Below are 18,644 nucleotides of genomic sequence, written 5' to 3'. Positions count from 1 at the left end.
ATAATATTTTATTAACTAATACCACTGTTTTTATAATTAAAAATAAGATTTAATTAGTATTTTAAAATAATAATTAATATTATCTTAAAATAAACAAAAGTACTGCTTAAATACTCAATTTTGACACTTGGAAAAACATTTTGTATTGATGTATCATTTATAAGAGTCAAACTAATGTTTATATATATATATAACATGCTACAAAAAACAAGTTGCGTCAGACCGTGGGACGCCCTTTACGCGTCAAACTATATAAACCGCCGTATATGAGCAGTTGAATTGTTTTCGTAAATGACTTTATAATAAAGCATCAGCAGACTTACCCACGATTGGTCGGTCGTCGGATTGGTCGGTCGTCGGATGACATCTCCGTTGAAGCGGTTTGATTGAGGAATCTTAAACGAGCCCCCACATCACGAGGTACCCTCTCGTACGTGTTTTTACCAAACCATTTCTTCTGGTTCCATGGCGTAATTGGTTTTGTGCTTTTAACAATTTGGGAGATTTTGGCACGCTAGGGTTAGGGTTTTACAAGGAAGCAGAGATGCAGCAACCACCGCCGATGATTCCTATGATGCCTTCATTCCCTCCTACTAACATCACCACCGAGCAGATTCAAAAGGTAGACTATTTATTCGGTGCCTCCCCCGTCATAAATTTCTCTTGCACAAGTAGACTATTTCCTATTTCAGAATCATGTATTAATTGATCGTGTGTTCAATGAATTCTGCGTGTTTGAGTTACTGAGTTAGGATGGTGGTTACATTCTATTTTGTCCATACCAATTTGTTCTGCAAATCACTTCAGCATGCTATGCTGTTCTAGAAAGGGAATGATCACTTTTACTGAAAACACGTTGATCTCCTAATCTTTTTCTCCTTGGGCATTTAGACTGCCAATTTTGTGAGATAGCGTCTATCACTGTTCAGTCTAAATATTTGTAAAGCTATTTTTGCTTGATAGTCCCTCTTGCTGACAAGATAATATTGAAGCCCCCCCCCCCGGTCTCCATCCTTCATTCTGTACTTCAGCTGCAGGTTGTAACTTCAACTGTTTGATGAACGATAAGGTATAGCATATCTTAATGTAGGTTGTGGCGGTATTGGCCTGATTAATTTTTGAGATGTACTTACTCTTCAAATATCTCTATCTCTTGTTCCTTATGAGAATGAGCATTGAAGGGATGAATTTATAGAAATTGGCACGTACAAGCTGAAGGTTCTCAAAGGTTTTGAAGACTAATTATTATCTAATTTATAATGTGATGTTAATAAATTTTGATATAATATCACCTATATATTAATTCAAATCTACTAACAACTTCACGAGTTTTCACTTTCCACCTCTGTCTGGTCTTAAATCAACTCAGGTTGTGAACTTTGTGATGTCACATAATTTAATAAGTCTTTCTTGTACCTGAATTCCTTTGAAGATTTGCAAGAAGACCTATTGAATCTATGCCCCTTGCGATATGCATTTGGTGTTTACTTTGTGATATATTTTAAGTGTCAGAGTTATTTATATTGGCAGGCTGGGAGCTACATTTTTGCAAAGTTAATGACTTGTCAGTTGTGTATTGCCTATAAACCATAGGGTATTTCTCAAGATTAGCCTATGGTTAGTATTTATATTATTAGCTTTAATAAGTAGTTAAGTCAATAGCATGTAATTTTTTTAATATGGATGAACGGTTAAGATTAAAAAGCTTCCCTTGTGACCATGGTTGAGATTTATGATTACTATAACCACTTTGTAGCAACTATATTGTTCTAGTTTAACTTTTGAGGTTTTCTTAAACCTTTAATTTCATTTACCATTCCAATTTTGATTTTATACAGTTTTTAACCCTAATTTTGCACTTGTTTTGCTGTTTCTTCTTCTCACACCATCTCAAAGTGGTATTAGGGTGAAAAGATCCTATAATTGTGCTAGTTTTTTTTTTTTTTTTCCTGCTCTGGAGCTAAAGCTGGACATAGCAGAGGATGTGGAACAGGCAACCAAACCGAAGAATAGAATTGTCTGAGATGAGTATATGCTTGAACATTTGTCGCAAGCTGTGGAAGCTTGGTGGTGATGGGAAAAATGTGGGAACGCATATGGTGAATATGGAAGGTGGCCACTACCTTTTTGACGTGTTGAAAGGTTGTCTTGATGGTGAACTTGAAGATGGAGAATATGAAAACCCGTTTAATGATTCTGGACTTGCTCATTTTTTCGTAAGAGGTATATTTGGAGAAAGATTATTACATGCCCTTGATTTGAGTGGTGGTGGAATCAATATTTAGGTTGTTGATTTTTTCATGGAAATATGCATCCAAAAGTTTACTTAGATTGGGAAGCCAGCTCATAGAATTGTTTTGAGTGGACGCCAATGATAGAAGATAGGAAGGTGTCATTTGCAAAGCTTAAATTGAAGGGTACTGCAGTTTAATGGTGGAAGACCTTGTGTTCAGCACATGCGAAGTTTGAAGTGGAAAGCCAAAAACCTTGTGTTTATCCAGCTTTTCCTACTCCCAAGAAAGATGGTTCTTGGAGGATTGTGTCAACGTTTCTCCCATAAAAAAAGATATACTAAAATATCCATTTCTTGTTCCTTGCTTGGAAGGCATGCTTGATAAATTGGGTGGTTCTAGGGTATTCTCTAAGAATGATTTTGGGAGTGATTATCACCAAATCAGATTAGGAAGTAGTGATGAATGGAAGGCAACATTCAAAACATAGGATGAACTTTATGAGTGGCTAGTGATGCCATTTTGGCTTTCTAATGCACTGAGCACATTCATGCTAGTTATGATTGGGTTATTAAATATTTCTTGAGATCATTTGCTGTAGTTCATTTTAATAACATTTTGATCTATAGTCACGCTAAGGGAGAGAATTTGAGTAATTTTGGTCAAGTTTTATAGGTATTCCACAAAGAGCAACCACATATACACCTGTAGAAGTGCATCTTTTGGTAGCCTGAAGTTAAATTTCATGGTTTTATTGGTTATTTAGGGATATTAAAACTAGTTTCAAATAAAGTTCAAGACATAAAAGACTGGCTAGCACCTCAATCTGTCAAAGAAGTGGTAGCGTTACATGGAGTTCCAACTACTATTGTTCCTGATAAAGATGTAAAACTCGTGGGGCATTTTATGAGAATTTTGTTGAGCAAATTGGTTAAGCCAGCTAAAATATTCCAGCACTTGTCATCCATAAATGGATGATAAAAAAAAAACCCAATCAACTGAAGTTTAGGAAACATGTTCAGATGTGTTGTTGGAAATAACGTGAATACCTGGGATTTTTTGATATCACAAGCTGAATTTACTTAAATAATTCGGTGAATAGAAGCATTAAAAAGACACTATTTGAAGTTTTATACTTTTGAAACCTACACACCTACACACCTGCTTGACTAGTGCCTTTACCGTAGGAATCTAAAAGTAAGTGATGATGGGGAGGCTTCTGCAGAACATATTCGCAGGCTGGTCAATGAAGAGGTTAGAGCAGCTTTTAAAGGACAGCAATGGGGTTTATTCCTCAGCTACTGATTAACATCATCTAGTGAAAAAGTTTGAAGAGGGAGGTTGCATATGTTGCCTATAAATAGTCAATTAAAAGATAATAACTAATTAAAATATGATTATAATTTCTAAAATCAAATATAACTCTATCTAATCCCTAAATCAAATAAATTTCTATTATCTAAACAACTATGATAAATCAAAACAGAACATGATAAAACCTAATCTAAATCTCATTTCTAAAATCAAAATAGAAAGATATCCCTATTAGGGAGATTTTGCTTCTGCATTTGAAGCAAGAAAGGTTGCCTAATGGTACTTGTCACAAACTCAAGTCATGGTAATTAGGGTCATGTAAGGTGTTGGAGAAAATCTGCTCTAATGCTTACCTAATAGAGCAGCCGTATCACTAACAAATCAGCCAATCTTTAATGTTTTTGACTTGTTTCTCTTGAGGGATTTGATGGTGAAGTGATTGCAATAGAATATCAAGTGCAATGCTTACCAAGAACGGCAAAGATATTATTGAAGATATGAGCTAAATGTAAAGGAAGTGAAGCCAAGTAGGGGAAATCAATATTGAAGATTCCTGGTGAAATGGCTATGTAAACCAACTATTGAAAGTACTTGGATTATAGAAGATTGGTTCAAGAGGATTGATCTAGAAATATATGCTGAAGTTGTCAAAGTTTTCGCATCACAGCTGAGTTTCTTTTCAATCCAGAGAGATTGATGTAGGAGCATGTTATTTAAAGTATTAGTGTTTTTATTTGTTTGCTTATGGTTAGTATTTATATTATTACTTAAATAAGTTGTCATGTGGCTAGCATGTGATTTTTTTTTTAATATAGGTGGATGGCTATGGTTAGAGTCATTTGTGATCAATGACTGAGATTAATGTTGTCACGACCCCAAGGATCCCAGGGATATAATAGTAATTATGTATTATATATATTTCTCTTTTGGTTGTACATTGTTGTTGTAGCAGTTGTACCTTTCAGTTGTATTGTAACTGAAAGGATAGAACAACCTATAAATGGGCTAGATTAGTTAGAGAATCACAGGGTGGAATGATAATATGAATTTCAGTCATCTCTCTCTACATTTCTCTCTCTCAATCTCTTATGTTCTCCCTCAATTCTCTATTCTCTCACTCTCTCTCTCTCTCTTTGTTTTGTTTCTCCCTCCATTTCTGCTCTCTCTCCCCCTGTTTCTTCCAAATTCCTTTCTAAACCCTAGGACACTAGGTGCATGACATTTGGTATCAGAGCATTTGGTATCAGAGCAAGACTATCCTTAAACGCTGATCGCAGGTGATTTTCAAGAAGCTGCAGCAGAGTCGATCAATTTTAGGAGGTGCTATCATAGTCGGTTGATTCTCAGCTGTGATTTTAGCAATTTGTAGCAACTGATCAAGGTGGTTCAGTGATAGAATCTAGGTGAATTTGAAGGCAGAATAGAGTAGATCAAATTTAGGAGGCAGTTATTCTTTTTATTCTAAAATCTAGGCGATTTCAGCAGGCTATTTAGAAGTGAATTTTCAAGGATTTCAACAGATCCTAGGTTATCTGATGTTAACAGTTACTCCAGCGCAGCTGATCTTTGGTTGCTGACTTGTGAGGCAATCAATTATAGTCTGACATTCAGGCGAAGCAGAGCATAGTAAATCGAGGAAATGGAGGCAGCCAGAGAAGCTGTGCAATCCTTGGAAAGAAGTGTACAGACAATTGAGACAATTAGCAGAAGAGGAGCGGAAAATTTCGCTAATATTAACCAAAAGCTAGATGCAATCGAGATTATGATAACCAAACTGTATCAAGTCAGTATACCAGTGGATTCAAGATCCACTGTAGAATCAATTCCAGCAGGAGCTGGAATCCTACCTAAGACCTCCGATCTGCAAGAAGTTGATGAAGTACCGGCCATGGATCAGGAAATTCAAGATGACTATCTTGGCAGTTTTGATCATGAAATGATTGATTCAGACACTGGAGATGATATCGTTGGAGATATCTTGGCAGCTGACAATGAAGAGGAAGGTGGTTTGCCTATTCGGAATTTTTCTACTGCAGCTAATGATATAGCTCAGGCCGGAGATAAAGAGTTGCGATGAGATCTTTCGTGCATCTGATGAGATATGTGCCTGTGACATCTATCTTATGCTGGATCAAGTTTGTAATGGTCCACATGCAGTTAAAGAAGTTTTGATTGAACAATTAGGACCTAAGCAATCTTATATTGGCTCTAAGGAAACTGATTATAAGGCTGATGAAGTCTTAAGAATAGGAATTTTGGACCTTTGTACTCCAGAAAATTATTACAGGAGGAATTTTGGACCTCTGTCTCAAGATATGAATGTCACTATGTCAGCAATAGATGAGAAATTTATTGCAGATGAACTTTTGGTGTATGCTAGCATGCAGGAAGCAACAGATGCTTTAAAAGCATCTGTGAAGTCTATAAATGTGGAGTCTTAAGTGGATGTGGGAGCATCCAATGTGAATAATCATCAATGACAAGAGGAATGGGGCTTTAAGAATTTTTGGTGAGTGTAGACAGACATTCAATGAGTACTTGGACCAAAGAAAGAAGCTTGAGGCTGAGGAAAGGTGTAATGACTGCATGAAGGTCCAGGAAGTTATTGAAACTTATAGATCAATTGGAGAAGAGAGCTTTGTCATGGATATCTTTGAGGACTACATTTTACATTTTCAGGAAAAGCAAAAGAGAAGGAACATAAAGGTGAAGAGGAATAGGCTAGAAGGAGAAAGAAAGAAAGAAGGATAAATTAGATAGTGAAAGCAGGGATTGGATGAAGAACAGTGCCAATTGCTGTAAGTTCTTGGGGACAAAAACTCTCTCAAGGAGGGGGGGGATTGTCACGACTCCAAGGATTCCCAAGGATATAATAGTAATTATATATTATATGTATTTCTCATTTGGTTGTATATTGCTATTGTAGCAGTTGTACCTTACCTTTCAGTTGTATTATAACTGAAAGGATACAACAACCTATAAATAGGGTAGATCAGTTAGAGAATCACAGGGTGGAATGATAATCTGAATTTCAGTCATCTCTCTCACAATCTCCTGTTCTCCCTCAATTCTCTTTTCTCTGTCTCTCTGTTCTGTTTCTCCCTCCATTTCTGCTCAATGTTCCCTGGTTTCTTCCAAATTCCTTTGTAAACCCTAGGACAGCCCTAGGTGCATGACAAATGACTGTTGTAACCCTAGTAGATAGTTTTATAGGCAATCTTATTATTCTTATTCAACTTTTGAGGTTTTTTAAATGTTAAATTTCATATTTTTGTTCTAGCTTTGATTTTAGACTGCTTTTAGCCCAAATTCTGCACTTATTTTGATGTTCTTTCATCTCATACTATGGCATTAACTCTAATTGATTGATGTGGCAACAAACATATAATTTATACATGGCATTTTTCATGGTCTGCATGCGCTATTTGGGAAGAAAATTTTTGCCACACAATGGGAGTGATTACTTTGTTTTTAGGTTATGTTTCATAGTAATTCACCAGGCTCAATGTTTTTGCTTGCAATATCTTGCTTTCTACAAAAATGGATTTAGATTGTTTATTTTTTGGTAGATAAGAGCTTAGATAAATTAAATTGAGTGTGCATGCTGCAATATCATCATAATATGAAATATAGATCATGAATGAATATTACACATTGTGATTTCTTTTGCAATTTTTGTGATCTTGTGTGTGTTTTGCAAATTGGACACCCATTTATTTATTTGTAAGTATCATTGTAAAAGCTTCAAAGGGGAAAGCCTTAAACAAGAAGAGAAGAAATAAAAGAAAGAGAAAATTAGAAAATAACTATCTATGACATAATTTTTCTATGAACAAGGCAAGAGAGGATAGACAAAAATAGGAATCCTCTTTCAACCTCAAAATGGGAAATACAGAATGCTCCTTTAAGAAGATGAGTCAATCTTTCTACGGCCTAAAAATTGTTCTATTTCTTTCTCTCCAAACAATCCAGATCACATAAAGCAGGCTGATATTCCACACCCTTCTCATATTTTGCCTGAGACAGCTATGTGGCGAAGAGAGCAGTAACTCCCAAATTTTGCTCAGCATCACCAAAGCAACCTTAAACTCCACAAGAATAAGACACCATATCTATCTTGCATAGTGGCGGGGACATCTAATTTATTATTTGTTTTTCAAGTAGTAGAAGTGTTAGCTTCTTTTTTATTGAATATTTCAGCTAATAAAAAATGAATTGAACATGTTATCTGCATGGGCGAACTTGGACTTTAGTGTAGAAAGTCTCTTTGAACTATGAAATACTTTCCATCTAAAAACCTGCTTAAGAACCATAAGAACCATTAACAGCAGTGATATACATTTGTATAGTGAATCTCCCTCCCTCCCTCCCCGACTATTGTGCACCATTCAGGCTCAGGATGAGTTTGGGCAGTGACTAAATATTTCAGATAAAAACTAGAAACTATTGTTTTGATTCATTTCACCTAATTGGGCTGTGATTAATTAAAAGATTGTGCCTTATCTTCACTTGGTGAACTTTTTTAATCAATCTCTGAGCAATAATATATTCACGTTTTATTTTCAATTTATCAAAGTTTAGGGCAGACATTAAGATACATGAGTCCTTGTCATTCAAGTTTCTTTTGTTGTGCTGAATTTGTGCACATGCATATATATATATATGTATGTATATTTCTTCTGCCTTATCAAATAACATACATATAAATTTTTCCCATTATTTTTGAGTCACATACCATGGTTGACATGCAATTGTATATATTGTTACATATTTTGAATAATTTTTTTTGGCTATTCTTCTTCTTGGTATTTCTGCAATTTATTCACAAGGTCGACTCATTGGTTTTTCTGGTGCATGTCATACTTTTCAGTTTTCTCATTGGACCTAGTTTTAAAGTTGCATTATTTTACTAATTAGTCATCTTTCATGTTTGAACCTAGAAATGTGTTGTTTTGTCTCTATACATGTGCTCATGTCTTGAGCAAGTATCTTGGCGGAAGCCTTTGATGTGCCATTAGACTTGTATAGCTAACCAGATCTAGTGAGTGAAATAATTACAGACCGAGTAACTATTGGGCAAATAAAGGTTATATGAATTCACTAGGAATTGGTATCACTGACATTTCTGTAGATTGATATTCTGAAATAGAGGACTACTTGATTTAAGAATTTTCAGGGCTCAAAAATAGGGAGACACAAAACTATTATGAGTCCTTTTACTTGTCTAAAGAAATATTATTGCTTGTGTTTTAGGGTTGGGGCATGTTCAAATCTTTAGGAATAATGTCTTGTTGGATAATTATGTTCTGAGCTAATTTATGCTAAATATTACATCATTGGAAGTGAGTTGTTACAGGAAATTTATGCTTCCCGTTCTTGTGGGTTAGTGCTTCTCATATTCTGTGACACAGGCCCTCGTGCTTATATTCTTGTCACAATTTGAGTAGAGTTTGAGTGATCTTGAGTTTTTTTACTGCCATTATGGGACTACATTATTACTTTACTAAATATGCTGATGTGCACATTTCTTCCTAAATGCTTGATGTAGTATCTCGATGAAAACAAGAAGTTGATTTTGGCAATTTTGGACAATCAAAACCTTGGGAAACTTGCTGAATGCGCCCAGTAAGTTCTCTCCCTCTTGTGTGGGGGTGTGTGTGCTGTGCAGTTTGTGTTTGAACACTTGATTTATACTTTTAAAATATACTGTGGATTGGCCTGTGATGAATTTTTTGAGCTACACATTTGAATATAATTCTTCAAACTTCTAGTTTTAGGACTACCCTTACAAATTTCCAGTTATTATGTTTATCACATTATTTTCTTGTGTGTTAAAAACCTTTTTAGACTGAGCTAAGCAGGGCATTCTTTGATATTTTATTAGCATTCTGTTTATTTAGCTTAACTTAGTAAAGGGCGACTCCAATGCATGAGGCTCCCTACATTGCAAGGTTTTATTATATAAGTAGCCTTATCCTTGGTTGTTTTTACAAGTCTGATCTGAGACCTTCCAATTACAAAGAAGCAACCTTATCATTGCTAAGAAGGCTTGCCCTCACTTAGCTTAACTCCATATATGGAAATTAATTTAATTGAAATCTAAATTGCCTCTTGGGTGGTCATCATTTATCTAATCGTTTCAGCCATGTAGCAGTTACTTTATAGTGGCTATGCAGTAAAGTATCATATTTTATTGATACATTGTTGGTGGTTCTGATATGAGCTGTATAATATTTTTGTTTCTATTGATATCAGAGATGCATATAGATGGCGTTACACATGATATGAAAGGAATAATTTGGAATTTGTTTTTTTTTTGTCCTAAATAAAATTCATACTGCCTTGAGTGTTTTTGTTTGCTTGTCTTTGTTGTTACTGTTGGTGTAATGGTATCCCTTTGTGGTTGGTTAGTTTAATTTGCTAGCGCATAGAGGTCCTGGGGTAAGATAATAACTTCTTGTATGAGAGGATATTGACCATAAAATTTACTTGAAGTATCCATTTTGTTGGTGACACTAGTATGCACTTGGCACTCTTTCTTGATCTCGTGTCTGCAGGGGAGTATGTTGGCTAATTATTTTGTTTCTCTATGTGGGCTTGTCTTTTGTGGGACGTGAATTCTGTATGATTTAGATACCAGGCTCAGCTTCAAAAGAATTTGATGTATTTAGCTGCAATTGCTGATGCCCAGCCCCAAACTCCCACAATGCCAACGCAGGTTATTTACTGATGCAGAAAACTGTTTTCATTGATTCATTTGCTTTTAATGCTTGTTTTGCTTATCTGTGTGTCAACACTCTTCAGATGGCTCCACATCCTGCAATGCAAGCAGGAGGATTTTACATGCAACATCCTCAGGCAGCGGCTATGGCCCAGCAGCAAGGTATATTCCCCCAGAAGATGCCTCTACAGTTTAATAATCCACACCAATTGCAAGAACACCAGCAGCAGCAGTTGCACCCACACCATCAACAAGCCATGCAAGGGCAACTGGGCATGAGACCTGGTGTGCCAAACAGTGGCATGCAACCCCCACATGCTGAGGCCACTTTTGGTGGTGGCAGCAGCGGTGTTCCACCTCCTGCTTCAGGCATGAGTGACATGCGTGGAGGAAGCAAGCAAGATCCCTCCGAAGCTGGAGCTGGAGCTGCTGGCGCCGATGGGCAGGGCAGCTCAGGTGCTGGGCATGGCGGTGCTGATGGTGGAGAGGATGCCAAGTGAAGTGGCCCGTGGAGTGTGCCACTGCGTATGTATGGTTGTTGATATTAGGGTCGCTCTGTCTTAGGTTAGGATGGGATGGTATTTGTTACGGCGACATTATCCAGTTCCATGTTTCTTCGGTTTAGGTAGGTGCTTTTGTTTTTTTAAGTCCTGGCATGTCCATGAAAATGCAAGCAAAAGTTGACAGAAGACCGTTTAGCAGTGACGAGAAAGATTGATTTGATCTTTGTGAACTTGCATTTTTGTAAGAGCTTTTTTTAACGGGTGCTTGCTGGGTGTTGTAAAAGTAGTGATTGGCCATTTTTTCAGCGTTGGTTATGGTCTGTTAGGTTGTCTCGTCAATGGCGCGAAATTATGATTACTGACCTGCTGAAGATAGTCAGTAGGACGTACTAGTTGGATTAAGTGATTGTTTTGAGATATTAGAGATCTGCTGGTGCTTGAATGCGGGGAGGAGGAAGGAAGGAAGAGAGAGAAGGGAACTCTTAAATTAGGGCCTCTTTCGATAGATGGAATGATTTTGGAGGCAACGAGGATGGAAACAAATATTTATTTCATTTTATTATCATATTTGGTGTGATCAATAATGAAAATGCTATTCTATTTTATTATTATATTTGGTGTATAAGAATTTTGATAGGTCGGAATGAGAAAAAATAATCAATTGGAGGTGGAAGGGCATCGTTAGAGGAATGAATGACGTGGCTGGAATGGAAATTGATGGTCTTGACGTAGCCTTGTTCGTGATGGAGGAGATGAGGCGACAAATGAAAGTAGGAGTCTTCATCCCATACAAATTAAGAATCAACAATCAACACAATTTAATCAAAATTAAAAAAAAAAAAATTAAATAAGAATCGACAATCCACATATTGCTACATTCTGAATTAACATCTAATTACATAAAACAAATTAAACAATCACCAAATTCAATATTTAATTTAATATCAAACTTCACAAAAATAATAATAACAAAATATAAACATTCAACTTAATTTCTAAAAAAAGAAAAAACTTATAACCAAATTTAACATTCCAAGTTTATCTTTAATGAAACAAATTCATAAGTCATAACCAAATTATCAAGTTCCAAACTTCAAGTTCAACTTTAACTTCAACCATTTCAATTCATCATTCAATCCATCATGGCCCCTAATTGGTAGAAAGATTAAGTTGTGATCGTTGCCTTTCAATGGTAGTTTTCCCATGTAATTCAATCCCTTCATCGATTTAAAATGTCTCGATCAAACAAGGATATGGAAATAGTGTCAATTCATTTTTAGTTTAACTATAATATTCTTTGGTCTCTCGAAAGAATGACTTCTTTTGGGTCAACATTTAACTATGGCCAAAGACTTCAAGTCATCATTCACCAAAGGACTCAGGAGACATATCTCTCCTTAACTAAGGTCGATGAATTATGTCTTGACTATTCACAACCTTTGCATGATGGTAGTTTTCAATCTGACCAATATGACTTCAAGTCACAGTTCGGGTCCATCTTTTGCCTAAACGGTAAGGTCATGAGTTGGAAGAATTTCAACAAGAGATAGTGACAAATTCAACAACTGAAGTCGAATACATAACAACCTCTGAAACAGCTGAGGAGGTTGTATGGATCTGTAATTTTATTGATGAACTTGGAGTGGTGTCTAATATTATTGATTTGATAATAGTTATTGTGACAACAATTGAGCCATCGCATAAGCAAATGAACCATGGTCTCATCAATGGACCAAACTTATATTATGGCATCACCATCTAATAATGGAGATTATCAACCGATGTGACATATATAGAGAAAGTGTCAGCATATGACAACGTTGCGGATCCCTTGACTAAAGCTTTGTCCTAGAAGAAACATGAAAGTCATGTTCGATCATCACGTATGAGATACATGAGTGATTGACTCTAGTGCAAGTAAGAGATTGTTACTGTATGTGCTCTAAACCCAATTAGATTGAGCATGTTATACATTGACAATTGCAATCATATTTATTATTACATAAAGAGTTATTCAATTTTATAAGAAATTGTTCTATTAGTTTATTATTATTATTGTAATGACCAAATGAACTAGATAGAAATCCATATGATACATACTGTGATTAATCTATAAATATGTGAGATGATGCATCACAGTTTGTAGACATTATTAAATGTCCCAAGTCGTAGCAATGTTAAGAATGGACATTGACAATTGCGGTAAGACTTGTATGTGCTATGTTTTTGCTTTCTAATAATATTGGGGGTCTCACACCCATAGGCATGGGGATGCCTAGACAAGTACATAGGTGACTAATGTTGTAAAACGTGTCACTGGACATAACTCGCCATGAGAATCTATTTTGGTTATATGTTGATGGAATTCTCATACGAGATGGGTGTAACTAATTTTTAGACCTAAGGTTGTCACTGTTATCTCATAAGAAAACCAATATGCTTTGACATCGTTACAATGGGTCTAGATAAATATTGCATATAGGTGATCGTTGGGCATATCGTGAGGTTTATGGAGATGGGTGTATAACTAAGATGAGACTCGTCTATCCCTTGAAAAAGAATGATGTATCTAAGGTGTCTTCGGTGGATATTCACTTTAAATCCATGGTCATGTTGAAAGAGATCAATAAAGAGTTATTAATTCATTTTCTATTGAGTGAATATATCCAGAAGACTGAAAAAAACTCATGTGATCGTAATCAAGTAATACATCGTCAAACTTGAGATCACAGAAGATACATTGACGAGATGATCGAATTACACGGTAACCATGCTTATGAAAGATTGTTTACGGATTATGAATCCTTCTAAATAATTGGATAGGCATGATGTCTTCTTAGATGTCAATCTTGTCTTATGTGTCAGTACCAACACATTGCCAACATATTCGGAAGTCTAATGAGTCATATATAAAATGTACGGTCCCTAACTTAAACCATGAGAGCGGATGTATGGTTAAGTGGGACACTTCGACAAGAAATTGTGCCGTCGTAGGTTCTCACAGAAAAAAAATAAATAGGCGTAATGATGTCGATTTGATGAGGGGTCGTCATAAAAGAAAGAGTTTCCTAAAATGATAATTGATTAAATTAGGAAGGAGTTTCTAATTTAATAATTTTTTATATTTATTGGATTGGCAAATAGAAAATAAAATAAATATATAAATATATTTGGGTTTAAATTAATAGTTGTGCTAAATAAAGTATGTGGACCAAATATTAAATTAAATATTATATTTGGGCTTAAATTAGATTTCGACCAAATATTTTATTTAAACTTATAATTGGATTTGGGATATTTAATTAAATTCCTAGTTGGACTAGGGTAAAAGGGTCGACCCATATCCATTATTTATAGAGGAGCAAGGCCTCCTAGGGTTTCATTGCAAGGCCTCCTAGGGTTTCCTAAACTCTAATGGATATGAGTCGACCCTTTTATGAATGTTTTTGTGATTTTTCAAGAGATGAAAAAATTGCCATTCATATTCTCTCGTTTTTTTTCCGCATCAATTTGAAAAGGGTATGTTCTTTTTGTCCATACACAAGCTACAAAAAATAGAAGGAGATAATACTCTCATTCCGTTCTCCTTGCCAAACGACTTATGTATGTGATTGTTTTGATTTCAACGTTGATCCAATCATTGAGATTGGGATAAAGTTCAAAATTTGTTAACTACGCTGCTTGCCTCGTAGTGATATTTATTTACTTTCACATAGCATACCCAATCACTACTGCACTCACACCCCTTATTGAGATGCTTCAATAATAGTGTCAAAGTATACAAATCCACATACAAGGCATTATGGTGATCTCAAGTTAGAGGATCATTTGTACAAACGCCATAAAAGGTTTCTTTATACTCTCTTTGCAAGATCCATTTGGAATCCTTGAGTCAGGTCACAGTCTAGTGAACTTGTTCTCCATTAAGCACCCGTGTACTAGCTTAGGCATCCAATGCCCACATTCTGTAAGATCAACTTCCATCGAAGGTTGCACGGAAACGGAAACACGGAAACGACATTTTTCTAAAAAAGTAAGAAACAGAAACATGGAGTAAACTGTAAATTTAAAAAATATAGGAGTTTTTTTGTAAATATAATTTTTAATATAAAAAAAAAATTCAAATATAAATAATAGACAAAAACGAGAGGTTCAAGGTACTTATTCCAGCTTCCAGCACACTAAAATAGGGGCAAAATCATGCATGCTTATATGCACAGGGGTAAATGTACTTATTCCAGCTTTCAACATACTTGTTAAGCTACATCAAGGTACTGGACAACAATTAATCTCTGACAAAGAGCAGGAACTGCCTCATGCCGAACAAGAAAACCCGAGGACCGAGGATCCACATCGCATAAGTTATAGCCCTTGTAGCTAGAAGCATTATATTAGGAAAATGTGCTGCAGAAACACACGAAGGCGATCGAATTGGAAGAAGAAGAAGAATCTCTGACAAAGAGCAGAACTGCATCATGCCGAACAAGAAAACCTGAGGACTGAGGATCCATATCGCATAAGTTATAGCCTTTGTAGCTAGAAGCATTATATCAGGAAAACGTGCTGCAGAAACGCGCGAAGGCGATCGAATTGGAAGAAGAAGAAGAAGAAGAAGAAGAAAAAGAGAGGAAAAAATGGGGAGTTTGGATCAGGGTTGAATTGGAAGAAGAAAAAGAGAGGAAAAAATGAGGAGTTTAAATCAGGGCCGAATTGGAAGAAGAAGAAGAAGAAAAAGAGAGGGAAAAAGGAGGAGTTTAGATCAGGGTTTCATCAAATCGTGCGGCTGAAACGCATTTTCAGCAAATTTTGATAAATTCTGAAACAACCCAGAATTTTCTAGAAATTACACAAACGGCCTGAAAAACGTTTCAAGCCATTTTTCCAGTTTTTGAAATGGGAAACGATTTGGAAACGCCGAAACGACATCTCCGAGCTGTTTTCGTGCTTCATAGCTGCCACCTTCCTAAGGTGACGGCATAGTACACACCAATCTCTTTGTGTTATTGATGTTTCGTCTCAATGAAACTTTTGACCAAGGATGTTTTAAGGTATACTCTTATATGTATCAAAGACCTTACAATTAAAACCACATTTTAATTCTTTTCTACACAAAGTATCCCTAAAGACTTTGTCTTTAGGCATCCAATATAATTCAATATAAAGACAAAGATGTGCCAATTGAATATCATCAACATAAAACAAATAGATATATTACTCATAATATATCAAACCTTAATGTATCATATACAACTTAATACTTAAATTGTAGACCATACACTAATAATACTAGATTTTAGTGTATCAAGTACAACTGAACACAAGTTGTGGGGCATACACTGACAGACATAGGAAGAATTCAAAAGTGTCAAGCTTCTTACAAGATCTCTTTCCCACTGTTAAGTTACCTCCCTTAATAATGCACTTGGCTTCACAAAGAAATAGGCCACCTCAACTCTTCCAAGGGAAATTTTCTTGCTTGATTTTGTCTAAAGGTAGATACACAACGAGGAGAAGAAAAGCATGGGAGGTTGTAGACCAACGAAATGGTACTTCACATGGACAAGATTGTGCATCAAAGACCCCTCTAAGGTCTCAAGTTAGAAAGATCGTTGAGGAAATTCTCGAGTGGGAACAAATTGTGCGTGCCCGTAACCGAGCTCACCAAGTGGGAATGCCAACTCAAGGCCAACTTGGGAAAATTAATGCCCCTTTGAAATATGGGCCTACAAAACTACCACCTACTTTGGAAGATAGAATTCCATTTGTCATGAGTAGTAATTGGGATCCTTAATGCCTCCTTAATGTTGGTCCATTAGGGAATGGCCACTCAAGAGGGGAAGGGGGTGAATTGAGTGATTTTTAAAGACAATTATTGATTAATGATTACATTAGAAAATATATTTAACAAATATATATAAATAGTGTTTGAGATTAATGATAAAATGCAAGTCACAAGATAAAACAAAAATAAATAAAATAAGACAATAGGCAATTTCACACACACTTACTCTACTCTTCCAATGTCTATCTACCTTTGGGGTTCCTCTAAACCAATTTCACTAAAGTGTTCTCCCTAACTCACTTTGAAAACTAGATATACTCATAGATTACAACGGATTCTAGGCAATCACCAACACCAAGGTTTTCTCCCTAACTTATCTTGAAAACTAGATACACCCATAGATTTTAATGGTTCTAGGAAACCAATACAATTCACAACAAGTTTTTATAGATACAAGTATTTGTCTACTTTTGGACACAAATGAATCAACAATTAAGTACAAATAAGGCAATGAAATATAAATAAAAAAAAATAAAATAGTGACCTTAAATGGAGAAATTCGGATTTGTCGTAGTAAACTTGAAACGCTTTTCTCCTCTTGCCTTGCAGCTCTTCGGTGGATGTAAAATGAATCTTTGGAAAGCCTTGGGTTGCTTGGATTTTCACTTGAGAGCGTTTGAGAGCTTTTGGGTGATTTGTATGTGCAAAATGTATAATTGATGATCTTCAAAAACGAGTTTGGGGCATTTATAGGTGTTTGTTGAAAGTACTATAGCAAACAATCGAAATATTGTAGCAACAGTCAAAATACTATAGTAACAATCAAAATACTTTTAAATAAACTTTTACTTTACTTGAAAAATAATTTTAATGAAAAATACCACTTTTGATAATACATATACTCTGTCAAAAATATTTTATAAGTTAATAAAAAATAATTAGGTACTACAATTAGTATATTTATTCAAAATATCATTTTTGTTAATCATCAAAACTTAATTAAAAATTAAATAGAGCAAGTTCGCTCAACATGCTCTCATTTTTTTATGATGACAAAAACATGATTTATGAGATAATTAATTTATGTAAAAATATGAACTCCCCCTTAATCTTATATTATAAACTTCTCATTTCAAAAATACTAATAGTATAAGTAAAAATAGATATGGCTTTAATAGATACAATACTCATTCTTTTAATCTCTCATACTTCTCCCATTTTTTTCAATAGATAAAATATTTTGCAAAAATTTTAAGGACCAAAACTCTGATTGCCTAGCTCTCACACATATAATCTCCTCTCATACATAAGATCTCTCATAAAATCTCATTCTTCTCTTCCTTTTTTGTTATAATCAAAAGAGACATTATTAGTGAAGAGAATAAAGATGTAAACAATATAAACCACGAGAGAAATTAGCTAAGCATAATGCTTATAAACATAAGCATGATGGATGATAACTAGAAAGTATTGAATATTTAGAAATGTCATGAAGTATTAGAAATAGTACATAAACCATGAACATCATCAGAAACATCACAATATTTTAAACTATCATGTAGTAAAGTTATTTGAATATAGCATTTTTCATAAACTAAACATAGATGTGGCGAATGATAATATATGTAGGCATACATATGCATCGTATAAGATTTTTCATAAAAATATTTTGGATAAGTATCATGTATAAGCTCATGATACAAGCGATAACCTAGGCAACGCTAGGTCGACTTTTGTGGGAAAGTCAACTTCCTTAGCATGGGAGTCGGCTGTGCTTCCAGACATGAGACCATACTGAAAGCATCATTGACCTTAGGCAAAAAAATAGATACTTTGATTATTCAAAATGGATTTATTATGCCTAAAAGACAATTGATCATGATGAACAAAATAACAACAAGAATATACATCATCATGAAACATTAAATAGTACATAAAAAATATCATGATTAGTATATAAACGTCACATCAAAATATACAATATATAGTACCAAAGTAGTTCATGATACAAATGATAAGTATTTAGCACATATGCATAATCATATTTATCACTAATATATAGGAGAACACAGTTAGACATTTTGGAATAAATA

General features: G+C 35.1%; 1 protein-coding gene across 2 annotated transcripts; it reads left to right on the top strand.

Annotated features, from left to right (window-relative positions):
• The first annotated feature begins 254 nt into the window (after positions 1 to 254).
• On the top strand, positions 255 to 11,186 carry LOC127801656 (GRF1-interacting factor 2-like). 2 transcript variants are annotated; one of them, XM_052336959.1, is made up of 5 exons: positions 255 to 420; positions 519 to 622; positions 9,094 to 9,170; positions 10,179 to 10,263; positions 10,350 to 11,186. In XM_052336959.1, the coding sequence occupies exons 2-5, from the start codon at positions 545 to 547 to the stop codon at positions 10,764 to 10,766; spliced, it is 657 nt and encodes a 218-aa protein (XP_052192919.1). In that variant the 5' UTR covers positions 255 to 420; positions 519 to 544; the 3' UTR covers positions 10,767 to 11,186. The 2 variants fall into 2 exon arrangements, with proteins under 2 accessions (XP_052192919.1, XP_052192920.1); XM_052336960.1 differs by having other exon boundaries at positions 275 to 430.
• Positions 11,187 to 18,644: the final 7,458 nt, after the last annotated feature.

The sequence above is a fragment of the Diospyros lotus genome, chromosome 5 (assembly GCF_014633365.1).
Source record: "Diospyros lotus cultivar Yz01 chromosome 5, ASM1463336v1, whole genome shotgun sequence".
Lineage (NCBI taxonomy): Eukaryota > Viridiplantae > Streptophyta > Magnoliopsida > Ericales > Ebenaceae > Diospyros > Diospyros lotus.
The sequence above is the reverse complement of the archived record's forward strand: the minus strand, read 5'-3'. Positions and strand labels throughout refer to the sequence as shown.